This window comes from Patiria miniata, unplaced genomic scaffold (genome assembly GCF_015706575.1).
Source record: "Patiria miniata isolate m_02_andy unplaced genomic scaffold, ASM1570657v1 HiC_scaffold_19, whole genome shotgun sequence".
Taxonomy (NCBI): Eukaryota; Metazoa; Echinodermata; class Asteroidea; order Valvatida; family Asterinidae; genus Patiria; species Patiria miniata.
Window position 1 is genome coordinate 10,084,516 of NW_024037057.1, and position 16,732 is coordinate 10,101,247.

Sequence of the window (16,732 nt, forward strand, 5' to 3'; positions counted from 1 at the left end):
ATGTTTAAAATTGTAAGGGGTTCCCCTTGCATTTTCATCAAAATTGGGCAAATTTTGTCTTTTCTGGGAAATTTTTAACTTGTAAGGGGTTAACCTTGCATTTTCATCAAAATTGGGCAAATTTTGTCTTTTCTGGGAAATTTTAAATTGTAAGGGGTTAACCTTGCATTTTCATCAAAATTGTGCAAATTTGGTCTTTCCTGGGAAATTTTAAATTGTAAGGGGTTAACCTTGCATTTTCATCAAAATTGGGCAAAATTTGACTTTTCTGGAAAGTTTAAAATTGTTAGGGGTTAACCTTGCATTTTCATCAAAATTGGGCAATATTTGACTTTTCTGGATAGTTTAAAATTGTAAGGGGTTAACCTTGCATTTTCATCAAAAATGGGCAAAATTTGACTTTTCTGGATAGTTTAAAATTGTAAGGGGTTAACCTTGCATTTTCATCAAAATAGGGCAAATTTGGTCTTTTCTGGAAAATTTTAAATTGTAAGGGATTAACCTTGCATTTTCATCAAAATTGGGCAAAATTTGACTTTTCTTGAAAGTTTCAAATTGTAAGGGGTTAACCTTGCATTTTCATCAAAAATGGGCAAAATTTGATTTTTCTGGATAGTTTAACATTGCTTTTTCATCAAAATTTGTCACTTCTTGGAATTTTAACTTATAGGGGGTTAACCTTGCATTTTCATCAAAATAAGGCAAAATTTGACACTTCTGGGAAATATTAACTTGTAAGGGGTTAACCTTGAATTTTCATCAAAATTGGGTAAAATTTAATTTTTCTGGGAATTTTCAAATTGTAAGGGGTTAACCTTGCATTTTCATCAAAATTAGGCAAAATTTGACATTTCTGGATAGTTTAAAATTGTAAGGGGTTAACCTTGCATTTTCATCATAATTGGGTAAAATTTAACTTTTCTGGGAATTTTCAAATTGTAAGGGGTTAACCTTGCATTTTCATCAAAATAAGGCAAAATTTGAATTCTCTTGAACGTTTAAAATTGTAAGGGGTTAACCTTGCATTTTCATCAAATTTGGGCAAAATTTGAGTTTTATGGATATTTTAAAATTGTAAGGGGTTAACCTTGCATTTTCATCAAAAATGGGGAAAATTTGACTTTTCTGGATAGTTTAAAATTGTTAAGTGTTAACCTTGCATTTTCATCAAAATTAGTCACAATTTGAATTCTCTTGAACGTTTAAAATTGTAAGGGGTTAACCTTGCATTTTCATCAAAATTGGGCAAAATTGGACTTTTCTGGATAGTTTTAAATTGCAAGGGGTTAAACTTGCATTTACATCAAAATTGGACATTTCTGGATAGTTTAGAATTGTAAGGGGTTAACCTTTTCATTTTCATCAACATTAGGCAAAATTTGACATTTCTGGATTGTTTGAATTGAGCCCAATTTGACTTTTCTTGAAAGCTTCAAATTGTAAAGGGTTAATTTGCAGTTTCATCTGAGGGCGAAATTAGTCACAATAAAGGGTTTCATTTTCAGAACGATACGTGTTTGAAAGCCCAAATGAGCTCTTCTTGAACTTTCTGAGTAGTTTTTGACAAGATTAACTTTTTTAGCCTATTTTTACAAAAATGTAAGGTTAACCCCTTGCAAATTCCTTTCAAATTGTGGCAAAAAAAATGAAGCTGCCTCAAATTTGCTAGGAAGATGCCCAGGGTACCTAAAACACATTCCTGAACATATATTCCTTTGAAAGAATGCTGTATCAAAATGTTTTGCCAAAATCATTGATGTTTTTAATTAACTTCACATTTAAACCACTGCATGACTTTCTGAAAGAAAATTCAGACTAGGCATGGGGAAAGCCACGTGAATTGCAGCGCTATACACAATCTTAACAATGCTCAATGTTTAAACATTCTGGAATTATTAATTAATACTTTAAGTTGCATTGCAATGCAAGTAACAATAATTACTTTATTTTACTTCACAATAAGTAATCAATGGTAATTAGAAGGGGTGGAGCTAAACGTAAGAATAGGTGTGACCACAAGGGGAGAAGTACAGTTTCCTTTACCATGTGAAGGGATGCCAGGTTATAAGACACAAAGTCTGATTAATTGCCTCGCACCCTAAATCTCTGCTCTTAAGACTTGCACCTCCCCGTGGAGAAAAAACACCAAACAAACAGAAGAAAAATGGCCAAAAATGCAGCTAAAAAGTTCACATTTCCGCATCATACATTACTTCTCATAGCCTCTGAATTTAGTGTTTTTCCAAACCCATCAATTAGCAATCCACCTGTTGCTTCACCACTACACCTGATATAAAATTCAAACCTGATAAGAATCCAGTATCGTGCAACTGAGCAGTCGAGCATCAGTAGGTTTGATAAATACACAGAGTGAGACTCTCATAATTAAAGTGCTTTTTTAGCGCCTTGAATATGATTGCTTTTATACTAAAGCAGTCAACCCAATCGTAGGAAGCAATTAACTCAGACTATTTATGGGCTTTACACTAATTGGTCATACAGTGTGCAAAAAATGACAAAGTGGATAATACCAGAGTTTTGAAGACTGTAATTAAAACAGCCTTGATAAAGGCCAGTTCAAACTCGGTAAGAAAGTGAACACAAATGTGAATTTATGACGCCAGGGCAAGTTTTCACACTGGGAATTCGCAAAAGTTTAATATATTTAAACCTCGGTGAATTTTGCAGAAAATGATTGAAATTCACATCATATTCGCATTTGCATGAAGTATGAACTGGCCTCAAAGATACAAGGTAATTGAGTTTGAGAAACATCCCTACCACTGAGTATGAATTTTTCAGACTGAAGAATTATTCTTAATTGGTTTTTGGCAATCGCGTTTTCCGGTATCACATTTTGATGCTTAGGTTCGATGCAATGTGGCCTTGAACTATGTACAAAATGTATGACCGCTACAGATGAACAAGTCATTAATTGTTCAAATTTCTAAAGGTGCCTGTTTGCAATATTGGGGATTCCATCAATTATTTCGTCCCTATATCCAATGCTTCTCTCACCTCTGGACACAACTTTCCTGTTTAGTAAAACTAATAAAAAATACTACCAATCCTTTTTAATATTACAAAGAAAAATCTTGGAAGAATCCGTTATAAATGAAATCAGAAGATCTTGATACCTTAATTAAATCACAAAGTTTTTAACGGTTGTCAGACAGAAGCATTCCTCGCAACCTGGTCAATAAATAACCCTGAGCTCAGTCTGTAAGCCAATAAACTAGCCTTTTTACTTTCGGGCTTATGCAATTCAAACCATTGTTAAATATTTCCCCCTTGTGTCCCTTTCCATGACATAAATGGTCCTACAGTTTTTGTGCGCAATCTCGAATCTCAATTCCTACTACAGTTGTCACATAAAAGCTTCTCTATTTAACATTACTGAGAAAACAACTGAGAACAAGTAGAAAATTATTTTACAGGACCACACTGGTACATATATATAATCCTATTTTACATCTTAAAATACTGGTTAAGTGGCTGAAGATATTCATGACCAATACTAATTGAATATTCATGATAGAATCATTATCAACAAATTAAAAAATACGATAACAACGTTGTCATGAAGTACAGACTGAAATATCTACGTTGTCTTTTCTGGGTAGCACAAAATGCTATGTCGGGATAACATTCGGAACACTGATGACAACAATGATTACAAAAAAGTGTGTAGATATTGACTGCCGTAAGATTTTGATTAGTCAATAGTTAAATATTGACCATTTTGAGTGACTTAGTCTTCGTTTTGAATTATTAAAATTCAAAACTATTTAATTCAAAAATTATTCCTAATGTAATTGTAACATTCCATTCCATGTGATGATTGCATGCATTCATCTATTGATGCATTTATCTATTGACCAGGAACTACTGCCCCCTCCATCAGTCAATAGTGCACTCAAATGAAATATTCTCATTGCAGGGTAAGTCCAAGAAAAGGTTTTCTTTCTGCCCCATATTTGTCCCTTTCTGTCCCACACCATGTTTTCTTTAATTACATAATCGACGTAACGACTAATAACATAAACCTTTTTGTTGGTCTTCTTGCAGATGCCCAACAGTAGATTAAAAAACAATGAAATCCATGACTATCTTGAAGGGCTGAACTTTTGTTACGTATGGGACACAGCCTCGTGAATTCTTGAACTTTCCCTGCAATATTCCCTTGGTCTGCTCAGCCTCTTGTTAAATTATTGCAATTCACTCAATTATCCACCTACAAAAATCCTTTAACACTAACGATCCCTAACCAGCAAACTTCCAACCCCAGGGTTTGTTGGAATTTGTTAGGATGAGTGCCATTAGGCATACCACAAATAAACAGAGTCCAACTGTTTATGTGCACAGTTTGGATGTGGAAGGTTCCTAGTAAATCACCCTGGAGAGTTAGGGTTTATGTAATCAGAATGTTTGTGTACATGAACATACACAAACAAAAACCATTTCATATGAAAGTCTTGTCTCTTAATTTTGCTGTAAAACCAAGCCCAAGGAATTGGACTTCCAAACTACTGGACAATTGAATAGCCCTTCGTCCTTCCCCTGGACTATCGTCTATTTATGACTGTTAAGATGTTTCAGTCAAATTCATCTCCAAGTTCTCACAAGTCTGTCCAAAATTAATTCAAAAGCTTTTCACTATTTTGTATGATGGAACTTTGCTTTGGGGAAGATGTCAATTTAATATTGGGTTTTGCAACCGATTTGAATTCCATTTTACAAATTAGTGATTTATTGTAGTACCAAGTGCTACATCAAATGCAAGCTCATGGCATTTTTCTCTGAATTCTTTTTCTCCTCAATTACATCATTGACGGGCAAAATGAACTGAGATGAAAACATTCCTTTGTTGATCCCCGTAACTGATGAAAGAACTGTGATGGACTCGACTACAACACAGGACAGTTAAATGACATTGACAATGCGCAGTTCAATATCCAATTAACAGTGCTAATTATAATGATAATACCCCAAGTTTAGACCGAGATGGATCCATCACGGAAGTCCGTCTTGCCTACCAGACAGTTGATGAGGACCGGTGTGCCATCCTTACAAATCTTCTTGGCTTCTTGAAAGACTTGCTGGATCTGCTCAGGAGTTTCCTCACTCAGTCGGAATCCTTTGCCTCCGTAGCCTTCAGCTACCTTCTCATAGTCACGGAACTGCAGAAAAGACAATGTTTGAGATTTAAAATCCTAACCACAACTCCTGGCTCTGCTTATCACTCAAAAGTAAAGAATCCCACTAACTACAGCAGGACTTTTTGTGGGGGAAATGGTTAGCTTGTTGACTAATATGTTGACATCATTTTAGTTATTTTTACTTTGTGACTACTTTATTTAATAGTTGTTGAACGTTTTATGCTAATGTGCTCTACCTAATCATTTATGTATTTATTTATCGTCAAACACCTTGACCAAGGCTAGAAAAAAACCTGACAAATCTCATCCCTGCACGGAATTACAAATGAGCACATCTTACCGCAAGCTGGCATCCGACAGACGTTCCAAAGATCGGGATTTGTCCACGTTCAATCTGCATCCAGGACGCGTCGTTACCAACCACAGCAATCACCGGTGCCCCGTGTCTCTCAAAGGTATCAAACTCAGCCACTGTGTATCCCAGGGTACCGTCACCATAGATGATCCACACCTCGGAGTCTGGACGGCAGAGTTTAGCTCCGAGAGCAAAACCTCCGCCGACGCCTAGAGTTCCAAAAGCTCCAGGGTCCAGCCATTTGAGCGGTCCACGGGGTCTATGGTGGGAAAAAAGTCAGATTTATTTGATTGTGTTTGCTTAAGGGTTGGGTAGACATATGTCATTTGTGCAACTGTTTTTTTTCATTTGAAGCAAAAAAAGTGCACAAAATCTAAAAGACAGGTTCTTAAACAACTAACCTGATGAAGGTTTAGCTCAGTGAATGCTGTATATTCTGAGAAAAGAATATTTTAGGATCTCGATTTCAATTCAAAGGTTGCCAAGTCATGTTTTGAATTGCGCCCCAAATCAGCACCTAGGTAACTTTCCATTTCAACCAATTTCAACTACGCGATGTCACGCACTGAAATAACTAATCACACTTGATATCGATGCCGTCTCACCTGAGTATGTAAGCAGCACTGCCTACAAAGTCCCCACCATCAGCAACAAGTATACTGTCTTCATCCAGACAATCTTCCATGATATGAAGAACCTTCAGCGGATTCAGGAAGTGGTTCACTGGAGCATCAGATTTCACACTTTTGTAAAAACAAAACATCAACAAGCAATCTTAACGTCGTGCTTATAAAAATAGGTAAAATCATTTTGTAATAATCGGGTAAATGTGACATTTAGAAAAACAGGTCATTTACATGATCAAATGAACTAAACTAATAGATTAGAATCCACAAAAGCAGGTAGTACCGGTAAAGCTGCTGCCAAAGAGATAGGCCAAACGCAGAATACATTTGCAGAGTAAACCTAATATAATTCAAAATCACTATTTCTTTGTTAGATTTGAGCGTAGGGGAGATATAATTATACTATAGATTGAGCTTCACCCTAAAATAATTGCACATTATGCCATATTCAGCTGCATTGTATTCTACTGAATTTTAGCCTGATGCACTCACATATTTGCCTGTTCTTTCTCTTCATCTCGTCCTTTGAGTGTCTGTGGCCACTCTGGGTCACACTTGTACGTTCCTAGAGCCTTCTGCAGAGAAGCGACAAATGTTCCAGGATCACCCTGGATTGCCAAGGTTGGGGTCCAGATCATATCTGAGTTCTGAAAATAAATGGAAAATACAGAGTTATGATAAAACAGTGCGGTAGGGTTGGAGCAGTCCTCATACCCCTATTTGAAGGGAAAAAAACACATTTAAAAACCAATTATGCCAATCATTGTTGATTTATCATGTGAATCATACCGGACATTGCGGGCAGGTGTCAGCCTTTGTGAAATGGCTAAATACTTAAACGTTATCCCACATATTTACAACTTTAAACGCAATGTCAGATCCTTAGTCCTAAATCAATATCAGTTCAAAACGCATATATGAGAATAGTGATGGGGTTATAGAAACCACAAAAGACTAGGTTCTGAAATATAAAATTGTAAAACTTTGGACCAGATTTTTTTTTTTTTACATTGGTCTTATGGTTGAAAGAGACTTTAGTAACCACCCCCACGTGTTTATTTTTTTCATTTTTCTCCACAATGGCTCGTGCCCAATTCCCTCTCATTTTGCTAGGAAGCCTCACATGTTTACTGTAGGATTGCATCACTGTATCACATTTTAATTTTATTTTAATCAACTTTAGTTGTGAAAATCCAAATTTGCTGAGGTTACCTTCAGTAGTTGAGACTTGTTTCGATTGACGGCGATGACTTTGGACCGGCGGCTCAAATGGCGTCCATAGGACAACCGGAAGTCGCACACAGTGCCTAGGGAAAGAACAAGCCTATGATTACAAGCATTTCCCGTAGTAAGAAGAGTCCACGCAATCCAACTATAATCCACAAAGCTAGCTGGTAATCAGTGCCAAATAGTGTCCTAGCAATAGCACATTTGGTTGGTTACAATTTTAATCTGCAAAGGCAGTTACAAAATCTTGGGATACCTGGCATAATCTAGTGTTAACCTCAGTGGGGTATAGTCAAGCCCATAAAGGTTAGAATTAAATCACACTTGCTTTTATCACACATCACAAGCAGTGAACAATAAAGAAATGCTTTTGTACATTTCGTTTGAACAGAAGTCCTGGCATCTTGCCAAAATTGTATGGGGCCAATAATGTCCGCTGATTATGCGCAGTAGATGCAGGACGCCATTTGGAACATAATACATGCCTAATAGTGTTCGGTGCCTAATAGTGTCCCGTGCTCAGTGGTGTCTGAGCATATGATTCACATGGTGTTACCCAAACCTCCCATTAATGTTTGTGATTCGACTTTTGATAGACTGATCCACTACCAAACTAATTAACTTTCCGATGGTTGCTTGACCTCACCTGCCAGTATGACGACATCAGCGTCTCTCAGTGCATCACGTCTGCGTTGTCGGATGTGATAAGGACTGTTCTTACCCAGCATGCCTCTGGCCATCCCGCCCAGAAAACATGGGATACCCATCGCCTAGAGAAAGACAAGAAAACATTCCGACATGGATTAAAAAAACTTTATACCTGGAAGTTTGAAGTTCCTCTTTATTTCATACGTTTAAAAAGATCACCAGAAATATTGTCTGCTTGCAAACAATTCAGAATTCAGTAAGTTTTACGTATATATAAACTCTATGTTGCATTAATCCTTACCCTAGGAACCATCCTCAATCCTGCAAAATCCTCCAATTGCTACCATGTAAAGATTTGATTCGGCCTCAATCCTTCAAAATCATCCTTTAATTCTTGAATTTGTTCATTGGAGGGTTGACCATTGCCTCAATCCTTCAAAATCCTCCAACAATCACTGTTAATGGGTTGAGGCAGTGCCGTTGACATTCAAAAGCAGTGCGGATGATATTGAGCATAATGCAGGGCTCCATTATGCATGACTGAACATAAACAATGCTGGGCACAGCCTGTGAACTCAACACTTTCTTGACATTCAGCCTTAATCCACCAAAATCCTCCAAAACCGCTTGGAGGATTGAGGAATCAGGATTTAGTTTTAACTACGTCCAAGTTGCTTGACAGAATTTACCTCCAAAGCTTCCCGGACCTCTTCAACTGGTGTGGGAGGAAGAGTGACTTGACTTCCCAGAACGATGACAGGTTTCTTGGCTTTGCTGACGATCTCCACAGCTTTTTGAACTGAAATTAGTTCAATTTAAAGAAAGGAAACTCAATTCAGTGGCATCTTTTTGCTCGAAAAACGCATTCTGCTTTTTCCATTAGGATCTTTTACTTACAGCGGCAATGTCCATCAGAAAATAGTTTTACCAGTGCAGTGGATCTTGTCTGATCCAGCAGGACTTGGATGAAATGGTTATTAACTGTATGAATTCTACATTAGAGTTTGCCCTTCACCGACGTATTTAAAAAAACTGTATACCTCATGTTGTCCCAATTGGTTGCGATAAAAACATCGCTCACGTGCTACTCAAACCCACAACCTAATGCTTACTAGTGAAGACATCTGCTATATCAGATTCAAACCAGCCAGCCAACTCCAGCAAGCTTGGAGGTTGAGTGGTAAGACATCTGCACTAGTAAGCAGGAGTTGTGGGTTTGAGTCCCACCCGAGTGATTGTGTTTAATGATCACTTAATATACAGCATTTAAATATGTCAGTGAAGGGCAAGACCCAATATTGAATTTACATCACCGTGCACAAATCCAGCAAAGGTGTTCCAAAATTAGGCTTAATTTCCAAATCAACACTAGTCTTGTTTAACTTTGGGAAGATTTTTTTTAAATGAAAAAAAAACCCACAAAAATGATAAATCTCATGTTTTTCGGAAAGAAAAAAAGTCGTACTTTTAGACTCTAAAAGCTTGTATGTCATTTCCTAAATTTAAGCGGTGGCCATTTAAAAAAAAAAAAGCTGATGGTCATCTTGAAAATAGCCCGGTTGATCGTTTTGGAAAATGGATCCGGCGGCCATTTTAAAAAAAAACCAAAGGGCCGCCTCCTTCCTTTTGTTTCAAAAAGGCAGGACGCTAAAAAAAATTTTTTTTTAATTTGGGCCTCATACATTAAAGTATTTGCAACGATTCATGAGCGAAAGATAAAGGTGAAGCAAAGACCAAGCCATGGTTCAAAATAGGTGTCCTCTCTCTATGAGGACATACCGTACTCTTTGTGGTGCATATATCCATTTACCTTGTTCAGCTGATGCCATTGGCTGATGAACTGGCAAGGGACCCACATCTCTCTGCTCCCATGCTCCAGCAAAGATGTTGTTGACGTAGGTAGTAAGATAACTGGAAGATACAAAGAGACAAGTAAAAAGTAAACGTATTATAGCAAAGTCTGTGCTTATCTCCAGTTTTCTTGGCATGAAACAACTGAGAACATTTCTATTCTATGTAGTCAACTCAATCACAACACATCGAAAGTCAAATCACAAAATGAACTCACAAGTGAATTCACAAGTTGCACTGCATGAAAAATTGGTATGGCCTTGTGCTTATGGGGATTTTATTTAAGCTGGTTAACATAAATAATGTCCACACTTACAATGAGACAATACTGGCTAGGATTCCTGCTTTACTGCCGCTGGTACCCAGTTCCTTCTTGACAAGGTCATAACTGTACAGGACATCGATGGGCAGCTCTACAAACACTGGGCCTGAGGACAGCCAAGGGAAGCGAGAGATTCACTTTATTATGACAATCTTCATTTATTGAGTCATGAGATAGAAAATAGCGCCCAACGGATGTACTTGAGTCCATTGCAAGTCCTCAAGTCCTGATTCAAATCACAAGCTATGCAAATGAGCTTTGACAAAGGCATTCCTTTCTTATAAAGTCCAAGTGTGCCACTTGTTATGGTTCAAGCGCATAGCCGTACAAGTGTGTGAAGACATCAGCGTTTGAACCAGAACAAAGACTGCTGACATCACACTTGACTGGACTTGTGATGGACTCCACTACATCCCTGTCACGCCCTTAAAAACGTGTGCGCAGAACAATGACATAATGACTGGCATTACTTATAACAGTAAAAGCAAAAAGGTAGAAGTTTCTTCCTGCTTGACCTGCTCCTTGCTGTGGCCAGATGGACAGTTGGAATGAACTCACCTGGCGTGTCTGATTGTGCTTCATAGATGGCCTTACGTATCGTAGGCACGATGTCCCGCACACAACTCACACTAGCGCAGAATTTACAGAGCGGCTTGAAAAGAGACATCTGGTCTATATCTTGCAATGCCCCACGACCCTGCAAGGACAAGAAAAATCCATCATTTATCACTGACACACTGAAACTACCCCCACATTTATCAACCAAGTAAAACTGATGCACAGTTGGGAATATAAATCTGAGGCCAAAACCTGCATAAATCGCACATATCCATTGGTGCTCAAGACGCTACATCATTATCACCCTGCACATTGGGCCAAAGAAGCATTCCACATGCAGAATGCAGAATTAAGCGCAGACCACAAATTTAACCTGCAACCTGCAGAATTACCACAGACCATGGATTTAACCAACAACATGCAGAATTGCCTGCAGACCACAAACTTAACCTGCAACCTGCAGAATTACCCACAGACTACAAATTTAACCTGCAACCTGCAGAATTACCACAGACCATGGATTTAACCAACAACATGCAGAATTGCCTGCAGACTACAAACTTAACCTGCAACCTGCAGAATTACCCACTGACCACAAATTTAACCTGCAACCTGCAGAATTAACCGCAGACCACAAATTCAACCTGCAACCTGCAGAATTAACTGCAGACCACAAATTTAACCTGCAACCTGCAGAATTAACCGCAGACCACAAATTCAACCTGCAACCTGCAGAATTAACTGCAGACCACAAATTTAACCTGCAACCTGCAGAATTAACTGCAGACCACAAATTCATCCTGCAACCTGCAGAATTACCCACACCACAGAACATGAATTCAATCCACAACCTGCACAATTACCACAGAACATGAATTCAATTACTTGGCTAGTCTCGCTGTAACACATACATGTACATGTACTTCTATGGAAGCGGCTACAGCCACTTGCCATAGACAAATATACTAGCCACAGCCAAGTCAAATTCTGACGTAGCGTTTGCCAGAGTTGATGATAAACAGATAAGATAGATAAAACTTTATTAAATTCAAAACTGGAAATTACATGTTGCCATCTCTTATTAAAAATATAATACATATTAAAAATTAATTAGAATACACAGAGAAATTGCAAATCACAACATCAAAATACAATGCATTACAATCGCACGCAATAAAAATAATCAATTTAGAGAATAAATAAACTGTGTAATTGAAGCACTTACTTTGAGCATTGTGGCAGCAGCTCCGCCCATCAGCAGAACTGGCGACTCTGCCATCTGAGCATTCTTGACCGCAGTGATGGTGTTGGTTAAACCGGGACCAGCCGTTACTATAGCAACACCAATTTTGCCTGAGAGACGAGCAACCGCATCGGCAGCAAATACTGCAGAGGCCTACAGCACGAGCAGAGAGAAAGTTCAAATGGTTAAGGGGTCAAAGGGCAAAAACAGTGCACGAAGAGGAAGTTTGTTGAACTGGTAACTGTATTTAGATTACACTTTATCTTACCACTTGTGCAAATTTACATTTGATAGCACATATGGAACCACTTCCCTATTACCCAACTTCATACAAGTTTTCTGACCAGGAACAAGTTACATTGTTTCATAAACCTACATACATGTACATGTATATGATGTTATTGAACTTTTTCTGTGTTTGGCCTTAAATTACTGTCTTTCCCTCCAAATTAACAACTCTTTCGCAGAGTTGAAACCACAAGAAATTTACTCCTAAAATAAACTACAACTTGGAAACTGGCTAAGTTCACTTTAAAACCCTCCTTTTGTTTGATCAGTCACAGACAGTCACAATTAATCCTGTTCCCCTGCCATGCCTTTTACACAGACTAGTCACCAACAGTCAAATCATATTTCAAAAGGCACAGTGACTAGTCAAATTCCATCAACAGACAAAAGCAGGCGACTGGTGGGCACAGCTGGCTTATCAATCTCCTACAGTCAAAGCATAGCTTTATCAGGTTTCATAACAATCACAGCCAGTCAATCCTGCTTTACCAAGGCAGGGAGTGCTCAACTGTTAACAAAAGTCACTTAATTGATTTTTACTGCTGGGCTTACCTTGTTGAATTTGCCAGTCAGAGAGGTAGGGTTAATCAAAGGTAACACAAAGAAAGAGAATCTTTGACTGTGAAATATATTTTTCAGAAATTATGTCATGTATCCACAGTAGGGACATACATGTAGGAATTATTCAATCAATTTTCAGAATTCCTTTAAAGTTGAAACTTCTCAAACTTTGTTTGAAATGCAAATAAACTGAAAAGCTCTAGTATCAAAATTCAGACAACTCATTGTTTGGGTCACCAGTATCTTTGAAAGTGTTTAAATATATATGATACAAGTCATTCAACTAGTTTGTTCAGTAATTGACTGTTTTCTAAAGTAAATACTTTTGATAGAGATGCCATTATCATATCTGCATTGTCTGAAAATAGCACTGGATTCTAGATTGCACCGTTCTGAACTTTTGCTTTGCCACGTGGACACTTGACCTGACATTTTTTTTTTAGTTAACTGATGTTTGAAAAACCTACATTTTCATTATTAGGCCAACAGCTTTTGGGAGAATCACCAACTTGCATTATTGCATACAGCTACATGCACTGAGAAAATATGATTGCCAAATATATTTTTGCAGCCTTGAATGCTTGCTGTACATGTACATATTTCATCCTGATTGCAAGGACGTCACGCTATGGTGGGAGACAATCTGATGATCATACAAACATGTTTTTTTCTTTCCCTCTGAAACAATGCCTTCATATCACATAACATCCTGTTATCGGTCACACCATATCCATTCATGGGCCAAATGAAAATAAAAAAATGGTGCTGGTCACAAAACATGATATTGAAGGAAACACTTTATTTTAAAGGCCTTCCAACATCCTTGTCTTCAAATTTGATGGTCAGATTTGATTTCTTGTGAGAATTTCATTACATTACTAGAAAATAATTGAATTTCTCTTAGATGTTAGTAAGCCCAAACAAAAAGTTCTGCTTTCGGTTACCCTTCCTACGCTATTTTGACAGCCCCTACCCTATATTTTTTTGGGGGGGGGGGGGGGGGGAGAAATGAGGGGAAAAACCCTGAACATCATCAATTACTACCTTTTACCCTTGACTACACGCAGACACCTCCATATGATCGTACATAAAAATATTACCGCCCCCCCCCCCCCCCCCCCCGCGAAAAAAAGACAAATTCCCTATCTACATGTACCTACACATGTACCCAATTTTCAAATGCCATGCGATCAATTTTTTGGCCTATTTTTTTTCCCCTGCTGGTCACCAGCACAAAGTATTTGCTCAACATATGATTTGACTGCTGGTCACACTAAGCAGGCAAGTTGTGGTCTCAACTGTTTTATCACTCACCTGGAGTCAAATACATGTATCTGTATCAAGTCACTTTATCAGTCCAAAGCAGTAATCCTGCTTATGTGGGCTGGGAATTCTTAAGTGTTGCAACAGTCACTTGATTGATTGTGACTGCAAGCACAACTTGGCACATAACGTACCGGGTATGTTTGCATAGGAGGGTTAAAGTTGGGGTGGGGTGGGGTGGGGTGTGATAGTGGCCAGGTGTGGAGGGGTGGGGTGTGAAAGGACCAGACTGGGGCAGGGGTAGGTGAGGGGGCATTAATACTCACCTCATGCCTTGTATCAATGATGCGTATACCAAGCTTATCAGCAGCAACATTGACGGGTGAGATGTGTCCTCCACACAGTGTGAACAGGAATGGTACCCCATGGGCCTTCAATGTCTCAGCCACCAGTTCACCACCATGTCGTTTAGAATCGGGATCAGCCTGAAAGGAAAATGGAAATTGTGCATCATGTCTAATAAATATAACTATGACATAAAAGGCAGCATGACATTAGATGTACATGTCCACAGTGTAACAAGACAGGGTTAATGAATTATAATTTTTTTCTCTCTCTACAAAAATCCTAATAACCAAATAAGATAAAGAATAATACTCTTTTTGAGGAGAACGAACGACTCACCTAATAGTAATTAAGAACATTTTGCCCTAAGGTTTAAAAAGTCTAGAATAGGCAATGGTGGAAAACAAATCTGTTTAAAACAACCCCATCCACCCCCGGCTCCCCCCCCCCAAAAAAAATGCTTGACAAATTTAAATTTAATTAAAAAACGAAACTACCAAATTATTAACCCTACTGGACCATATAGTGAATGACAGTCTAAAGCAACCTGTGAAATCATGGCACCTGGTGTGCCTTAATTTTCAACAAAGTGGTATTTTTGTATCGATTTCCAATGCTGGTCAGCCAACCAGGTTGGCCTTACAGTTCCCCAATGTCTATAAATTGCTCTGTTTCGTTTGATGTGTGGTCAAGAAACCAGCACGATCTGACTACAAGGTACAAGAACACGATCGTTTTTCTTGGATTTTCCATCTACAAACTCAAAACTTTAACCAAGTCAGTGTATTAACAATATTTGGTATAGCCTATTCATGGAGCTAAATACTAACCCCCAAATCCATCCATGTCTGAAAATACAGCAAAAGCAAAGGTGGTATGGTATGTTCCTTAACGAGTAAAACTTAATTATAATAGTTTATTATGAATATTATTATGGTGGTGTTCCCTAACGTGGCGCACTTCGACGTTTACCCAACTTTCCTCGTGTAGTGTTTCCAAACCTCTTTGTTGACAAACCTCAAATTCATGCAGTGAAATACTGGTGCCTTTACCTTATTAATACTTGCTTTTTAATCTCTGTGAAAATTTTCGGTGTCATGAAATTTAATCGGAAATTCAAAATGGTGGCATCCGGAAATTGGGCACAAATTGGTGGAGTGTTCCCTAACGTGGCGCACTTGAATAAATCTCGGAAAATCAAAAATTAACATTTAATAATTTCTGTAAAGTTGATAAATTCTGATAAATTATTATTATCTCTACTTACATACCCAGCCAGAAGTTTATCAGAAAATTATTTTCTTATTTTTCGGGGCATTTTCAAAGGGTTCACGTTGCACTTCAAAATAAAATCGAAAAATCACGCCAAAATAACTTTTTCTTCTAACTTTGTAACGGGTAAATAAACTCGTGATTTATGAACGGGAGTGTTTAGAACTTGATGAAATTTCACTTTCTGTGAAATTTCAGTTAAAACTTTTGCTCTAGCTAGATGCTACAGGCGAAAAATCAAAGTGCGCCACGTTAGGGGCCGCGCCACGTTAGGGTACATCAACAATATTATTAACCTAAATTGTTTTCAAAGTTTGTCCTAAATCACTGCTTATCTTTGAACTTATTCAATTTTAAGGAAGTTTGTATGCCATTTTGCCAGGCTGGATAATTTCGGATAAAAAATGTTTGCCTACAAAAATTACGCAATACGCTAACGACATTTTGACATCCGCAATGGACAATGGTTATTTATATCTTTCTTTGTTGAGCATGCATGTTGAGTGCGCAGCCTACGCGTACGGTGTACAAAACGCGGTATGCTATGCTAGTACACAAAAGTGAACCAATTTTATTCAACTTGAAATTCAAAGAAAGACTATATTACCTTGTGTATTCGTTGATAGACAAGTCCCATTTTCTTCTCTAGATATATTACAAGTCCACAGACAAGAAGAAGTATGGAAATCGGGATAGAACTGAAAATAATCGCAAAAATCGAAAGAGGATCCATCGTGATCGTGGTTTTCGTCCGTGTGTCAGCTGATTTGACCTTTATTTGCCGGTCTCTGGTGGTATGGTGTCGCCGCACTACACAGGCAACTTTTGTACGTTGACAAGTAGGGAACTAGTCCAAAACACGTAAAAGTAAACTTTCAAAAGTCGCTCGTGTTGATATTTTCATTTTACGATTCATGAATTGAAAGCTTTGTCAAAAGAGGGCGATATATACTTATATATCAACAACATACTTATATCAACAACACAGCGATTTCAAATCGGACTCAAAGGACA

General features: G+C 38.0%; 1 protein-coding gene across 1 annotated transcript; it reads right to left on the reverse strand.

Moving 5' to 3' along the window:
- Positions 1–1,739: 1,739 nt before the first annotated feature.
- On the reverse strand, positions 1,740–16,519 carry LOC119725740 (2-hydroxyacyl-CoA lyase 2-like). Its single transcript, XM_038197293.1, has 13 exons — positions 16,326–16,519; positions 14,428–14,586; positions 11,972–12,142; positions 10,747–10,885; positions 10,183–10,294; positions 9,826–9,926; positions 8,705–8,814; positions 8,014–8,137; positions 7,353–7,447; positions 6,633–6,787; positions 6,120–6,257; positions 5,500–5,773; positions 1,740–5,180 (listed from the first exon to the last, which is right to left on the reverse strand). Exons 1-13 carry the CDS (start codon positions 16,449–16,451, stop codon positions 4,995–4,997), a joined length of 1,890 nt encoding a protein of 629 aa, XP_038053221.1. The 5' UTR covers positions 16,452–16,519; the 3' UTR covers positions 1,740–4,994.
- Positions 16,520–16,732: the final 213 nt, after the last annotated feature.

Coding starts and splice junctions, on each gene's coding strand:
- LOC119725740 (XM_038197293.1), bottom strand. CDS start 16,451: ATGGATCCTCTTTCGATTTTTGCGATTATTTTCAGTTCTATCCCGATT. Junction 9,927..10,182: donor CTAGCCAGTATTGTCTCATT/GTAAGTGTGGAC, acceptor TGTATCTTCCAG/TTATCTTACTACCTACGTCA. Junction 6,258..6,632: donor GAGAAAGAACAGGCAAATAT/GTGAGTGCATCA, acceptor TTTTTACAAAAG/TGTGAAATCTGATGCTCCAG.